At 45.5% G+C, this 6,000-nt stretch overlaps 1 protein-coding gene across 2 annotated transcripts in view; it reads left to right on the top strand.

The window, feature by feature from the left end:
* The first annotated feature begins 1,657 nt into the window (after positions 1 to 1,657).
* Positions 1,658 to 6,000, top strand: part of FXR1 (FMR1 autosomal homolog 1) — a 37,019-nt gene continuing 32,676 nt past the window's right edge. The window contains exon 1 of one of the 2 annotated variants that reach the window (XM_061353506.1): positions 1,658 to 1,856. In XM_061353506.1, coding sequence (XP_061209490.1) covers positions 1,806 to 1,856 — 51 coding nt within the window. In that variant the 5' untranslated portion in view covers positions 1,658 to 1,805. The remainder of the gene's footprint in view (positions 1,857 to 6,000) is intronic. The other variant, XM_061353507.1, reaches the window with a different exon arrangement.

Raw genomic sequence — 6,000 nt, 5'->3', positions numbered from 1 at the left:
GGAAAGCTCTGAGCCAATAGGAAAGGGGGAATCTACCATTCTGCAACAGGGTCTCTCTTACCTATACATGGCCTAGGCACCATTAAAAGAATAAACTGTGGGTAATTTCTAAAGGTTTAAACAATATACACAATAAATGATACCCTCCAACATTCCTGTGGAATAAATACTATGCAAGAACGAGAATATTCATTCGCACAGCATAGGAAAACAGATCACATAATCGCTTTTTTTTTATAAATGCCACCTCACAGCCAAACAAAAACATGAGTTATTGAGTGGAAAAACATGATCTTTGGAACAAGCAGAGCCTATTGGGTTTTTTCCCCAATTGATTTCTCATTTTCCTTCATGCTTCACCACTATGGCACAAGGCTCTACTGTCCACAAAGCCTGTAACTTCAGCACCACCTACGGCCTGCAGTTCTTCCCCAAAAGAACCCTCACAGCTCACCCCGACACCCTCAGATTACTCATTGGATAATACGAGCACAGCGTATAAAAGGTCAAAGAGTTGCCTGCTTGCCACCTGGCACATGTGGGGTTGGCCAGCAGCATGCAAAACCAGCAATGTTGAACCCATCTTTCTCTCAGCTGTGACACATTTGCTCACTATCCAGCTTTCCCAAAACTTTCAGGCTTGCATTATCCAAAATCCCTCTGACAGACACAGCTAACACTGGCAAAAAAAAAAAAAAGCTACAATGGGAGATTAGCATGGAAAAACTTAAAAATGAGAACATTTGATGGGTAAAATAAAATGATGTACTCCTCTTCATTTGGGACTGACGTTTAACTGGAAAGATCAGTACAGAGGGCATTTGAAAGCACTGTTATTGATATTTGACGCTACCGAAAAAAAAATATATATGCAATTTGGCAAAGATACAGGCCTTTCATCAAGCTCTGCATGACTAAGCTTATGTGAACATTGACCTCATAGCGAAACCGGGAACTGTTGTGTTGTGAGGGTCATCGAATAGCAAAGTCATTCTCTAACGTTTTGTCTTCTCCTCTTTGCAGCAGTACATGCAGGAAGAAAGGGCAGCCTCCAGATGAGCAATTCGCGACGGCGCCGGGCCCATAAGGAGCCGCTGGCGTGTCATCGAGCGCAGAAAGGGGGAGCTCCCGCCCCACAAGGCAGGCCGGAGCACGAGAGGGACAAAGGCAGAATAACGCCAACGTGAAAGCAGGGTGCACGGGTGAATGACGGGCACCATCTTGATTGCACCGGGCGACGCGCCAGGCCGCCCGAGGCGGTTCGGGAACGGAAGGTGTCTCCTAAGGCCCGGCCTTTTGAATCATTTAAAAAAACCCAACACAAAACAAAGACAAAACAAACAAAACACTGCGTTTTCCCTGCAGCGCCAGCGCCGCTACTTCCTCCATTAGCACAAACTGGCAGCTCCCACGGGGCCCAGGCCGCCCTGCCGAACCACCTGCTCCTCATTGCAAGCGGAGAACTGCCCCCCCCCCCCCCCCAACCACCGACCCGGCCACCAGCGGAGTGCGCGCGACAGCCGGCAGCTCCCACTCCCGCCGGCCGCGGTGGGGGGAGACGGTGGCGGCCGGCAGCACTACCTGCAGGGAACGCCCCGCTTCGCCTGCAGTGAGCTCCCCCCTTCCTGGCCGCAGCGTGGGCAGACCCACCGCGCGCCGCGGGGGAAGGAGGGGCGGGGCGGGGCGGTGCCGGAGCGGCCCCAACCCCACAGGGAGCGGTTGGAGGGGGAGGGGGAGTCCGGCAGCGCTCCCCCCCGTGGTGACAGTTTCTAGAAGCACGTCCCGACGTCCTTTGCGCTCTGAACATGGAGGAGCTGACGGTGGAAGTGCGCGGCTCTAACGGGGCCTTCTACAAGGTATCGGCTTGGGGAGGGTGTGGCGGCGGGCCGGGTGCGGTTCGGGTAGCGCGGGGGGCGGCTGCCCGGCGGCTTCAGCACCTGGCCGCAGGCGGGTGGCCGGCAGCGGCCGGGGGGGAGGCCCCTGTGCCGGGCCGCGGAGGAGGGGAAGGTGAGGGGGGAAGGGCGTTGGGGGAAGGTATCTGGGTTTGGTGGAGGCGATAGGGGAGGGGGCTACGGAAGACGGGGGGGGGGGGTTCGGCGTGAGTGGAGGGGGCCGAGGGGTGGTGAGGATGGAGAGGGGCGGCGGTGGCTGGGGAAGGTGGGGACGAGGAGGGCTGATAAGGGCTCCTCAGGGGAGGTTCGTGTGTCGGAGAGAGAGCGCTGGCTAGGCCGGGGGAGAGCAGATGCATGGCACCGGGATTCGCTCAGACTTCATTTTGGAAAGTGCTGGTGGGCGTGGGGAGGGTATTTTTGGACGAAGTACGGGCTCTGGGTGGGATGGGCTGAACTGAGCCGACAGTAATAATAATTCTAAAATATTTTAAATAATTCTTAAAGATTTCGAGTGTATTTATGTCATCAGAAAGCTTCCTTCGCCATCACCCTCCCTGGAATGTCAGGATGTTACAGGATCAATGCAATATACTGTCAGCTGTTGCCCGTCAGTCATTTTGCCCTAAGCCTGGCTTCAGATATTTAAGAATCCCAGCTCTTTTTATGGCAATAGCCTTCTGTCTTCCTTTCCAGGAGGGCTGATTCCAGACAGTATTGTGTATGCATGCAGTGTAGCTATGATCTGGGAGTATTAATCTCAGGACTCTTTAGGTATTGTGCCTAACCGCATACACAGTGTGCTATTGCACATGCAGTATTATGCTGGGGGGGGGGGGGGTGTCTTTTTTTGTTGTTTTGTTCTGTTTTCGCTCTTTCTCTGCCTGAATTTCCTGTGTGCAGCTGTGGATTTGGCTTGGAAGTCATGTGGTAATTGTACAGTATGTAAAGGCAGTTGGTGTTTAAGGGATTGTAACCAGCTGACTTCAGGAGTTAGTTCTTTCAACTGTCTGTCTATTAAAAGAGACCAATAGGAGATCCTGTTATGAGGAAAGAATGTAATGGGGTAAGCTATATCCCCTTAAGAAGTAAACCTCTTAAGTTTTTACCAAAATCAGTAGATTTAAAATTTTGTAAATTGGATGCATTTTTAATTGGACTTGAAATACCACACAGAAACCAATGTCAGAATCTTTCCTATTTAGACTGGGATACTCCAAAAATAATTATTTTTTTTTTCTTTTGTCTGCCCATTAGAAAGCCCAGATTTTGGAGGCACTTCCTAGCTTTCCATTTTTTACCTTGCGATCTTGGATAACTTTATAAACTGTGGATTATTTGCCTCTTCTGCTTAAGAGGAACATGAGACTAATGGGATTTTCAGGAGGTGTACTGAATTCTTGGACTGCAGGGATCTGTGTGCAGAGAATTTATCACAATAAGCCAGACTTAAAATCTGCACGGATGGTGTCTCCGTCAAAGTGAGTGAAAATTGTCAGGCTTTGATCAAGACTATCACGTGGCTTTAGCCCTGTGAGCAGTGACTAACAAAAGCAAAGATTTTACTTAAAAGGTTGCATTAATGGCTTTCAGATCAGTGAAATGGGGATTAAGTCCAGTGATGGCATCTTCCTGATGAATAAAGTGAGTTTATAGTGATCGGACCCCTAGTGACCAAAGCCCCAACTCAGTAATCCACTGTTAATGTGAAGGGGTAGGGAAAACCCACAGAACCCCCCAAAAATGAAAACATAATAAGCCAAACACAATTTTAGAAGGTTATTCTTGTGAGCTACATACAATGAGTGACTCCATTTTGTGAGTCTTACTGTTGAGGTAGGCAGAGGATATATGCACTTCTTGGAACTACATGACACCACTAGTAACTTTCTGTTTAAAGTTTCTGAGGCAAAGGAGGGATAGCATTGCACTGATAATAGTATTTGTAAGATAATGGGATTTGGTTCATATCTAAGCCCCATGTCACTGTATAGGAAGAAGGTGGCAGAAATTTTCTGAAAAGCAGAATTTGTATGATAGGATGAAATTTGAGGTTTGTCCTCAGAACAGCCTGAATTCAGATTCATTAGCACAGCATACCTCCCAGTAAATTAGATGAGAAGGATCCTGCTATGCCAACAGAGATAAACCCCAGATAATTGTGTAAACAATTACGTGTCAGATTTTTTTTAATGAGTTATTAATATGATCTGCAATTTAGCTGTGGTATAATAAATGTAGTTATTAAATCTGTTGGAACATTATAGTGGGGTCTTCAGTTATTAGAGATAGGACCATCATAAATTCTGTTCTTTATAGGTTCTGTTGTTCCTATAAGAATTCTATATTTTAGTAAAATTCAATTTTAACAGGGAATTCTTTGTATGTATATTTATATGTATAAACAGTAGTTGTTATAAATTAGTAAGGAAAATTATGTTCTTTGTTAAAATACAGGAAAAGTCTAAATATATTTTTCATGATGCGTAAACTGGCAGACAGTAACTGTTGTTGTGGCAGACACCCCAAGTTAACCTTTTTATGCTCTGTCCTGTACAAAAAATACTAGGATCTAAATTTAATCTTTTATTTATAAATCTCCAAACCAGTTTAAGGGTTGGTTGGTTTGTCGTTTTAGGGTGTTTTTTTCTTTTTTTTTGGGGGGGGGGGGTATGTTTGGTTTTTGGGTTATTTTTTGTTTGTTTTAAGGCTTGTGTGTTTTGGGTTTTGGTTTTGTTTTTTTTTTTTTTCTTTAAGGAATATAATCCAGAGAACAGGACAGCATTTACCTTGTATTTTATCTCAGGTTTGCAACCAGTATACAGGAGAACCTGTGTTTAGCCACTCCCTGAAGCTCAGAAGACTTTGCATATATCATGTTGAGCACCCACTGCCTTTAGAGAACAGGTGGCACTGATGTGGTTCAGAGTGGTTATGGTCTTTTGAAAAAAAAAAGGTGAGGTTTGTGTTGTGGAACAGGGAGGAGAATGGACAGGGTTGACGAACCCTAGTAGTTAAGGATTTGTATATATTAAAAGTGTGGTTAGGACTTCCTGAGGGCAGAATGGTTGATGCTTTCTAGGCAAGTGGTAGATTGAAGGTTTGGTGTTTTGTTTTTTTGGTGTTTTTTTTTTTTTTATCTTTAGAATTTTTTTTTTTTTATTATTATTTCTTGTTAATGTGAAATGGCTAAAAATATCCAGATTTGTTTGGCCCCTAAGTGGGTTGGAGAAAGTGAAAGTTGAATACTCCCAGCCTTATCTTGGCATGACTGCAGTGTTTTCAGGATGAGGGTTCTCTGTGTCATTAAGATCATTAAGTAATTCACAGAATCACAGATGGTTGAGGTTGGCAGAGACTGTGGGAGGTCATTCTGTCCACACTGTACTCAGGCAGGGCCACCTACAACCGGTTGCCTAGGACCATGCCCAGATGGCTTTTGAATATCTGAGGATGGAGACTGCAGCCCCTTTGGACAACCTGTGCTCAGTCACTCTCTCAGTAAAAATAAATAAATAGTGTTTCCTGACATTCATACAGGATCTCCTGTATATTTGTGTCCATTGCCTCTGGTCCTACCAGTTGTGAAGAGTGCCTGCAGCTCTAGGCAAATTCATACAGGACCTCCTGTGTTTCAATTTGTGCCCATTGCGTCTGGTCCTGCCAGTTGTGAAGGATGTCTGTGCAGCTCTGGGCAAGAATAAGACAAACGTTTCTGTTCTGTCCAGTATCTCAGCCTGCATATTCCCACTTGTATGCAGATTAGAACCCTGTTCTGCACATTATTCATTAGTTCAGATGTCAGCTTACATGAAGCAGGTTGGGCCTTCCAATAAAGTGATACCAAGGTATGGACACTGAACACCATATAATGTCCTCTGAAAAATCCAGTGTAGGGACTCAGAGGTGCTGAAAACTTGTGTGTTGCATGCACTTGCGTTCTCTCTGTTCTAGAATGGTAGCTGTGTAGATTATGCCAGAGCATAAAATAGATAAAAATGTGAATGTTTCAGTTCACAGGTTCTGAAGTGTTTCCTTCTTGGTATGTTCCTCTTTCAAGAGGTACAGTTGTTCTGATAACAGCACTAACTGAAGTGCTGGTAGTAGGAGT

The sequence above is a fragment of the Neopsephotus bourkii genome, unplaced genomic scaffold (genome assembly GCF_033783945.1).
Source record: "Neopsephotus bourkii isolate Nb327-2 ecotype Australia unplaced genomic scaffold, CSIRO-AGI_Nbou_v1 NB_678, whole genome shotgun sequence".
Taxonomy (NCBI): Eukaryota; Metazoa; Chordata; class Aves; order Psittaciformes; family Psittacidae; genus Neopsephotus; species Neopsephotus bourkii.
Note: the sequence above shows the minus strand (reverse complement) of the source record. Positions and strands in the feature narration are given on the sequence as shown.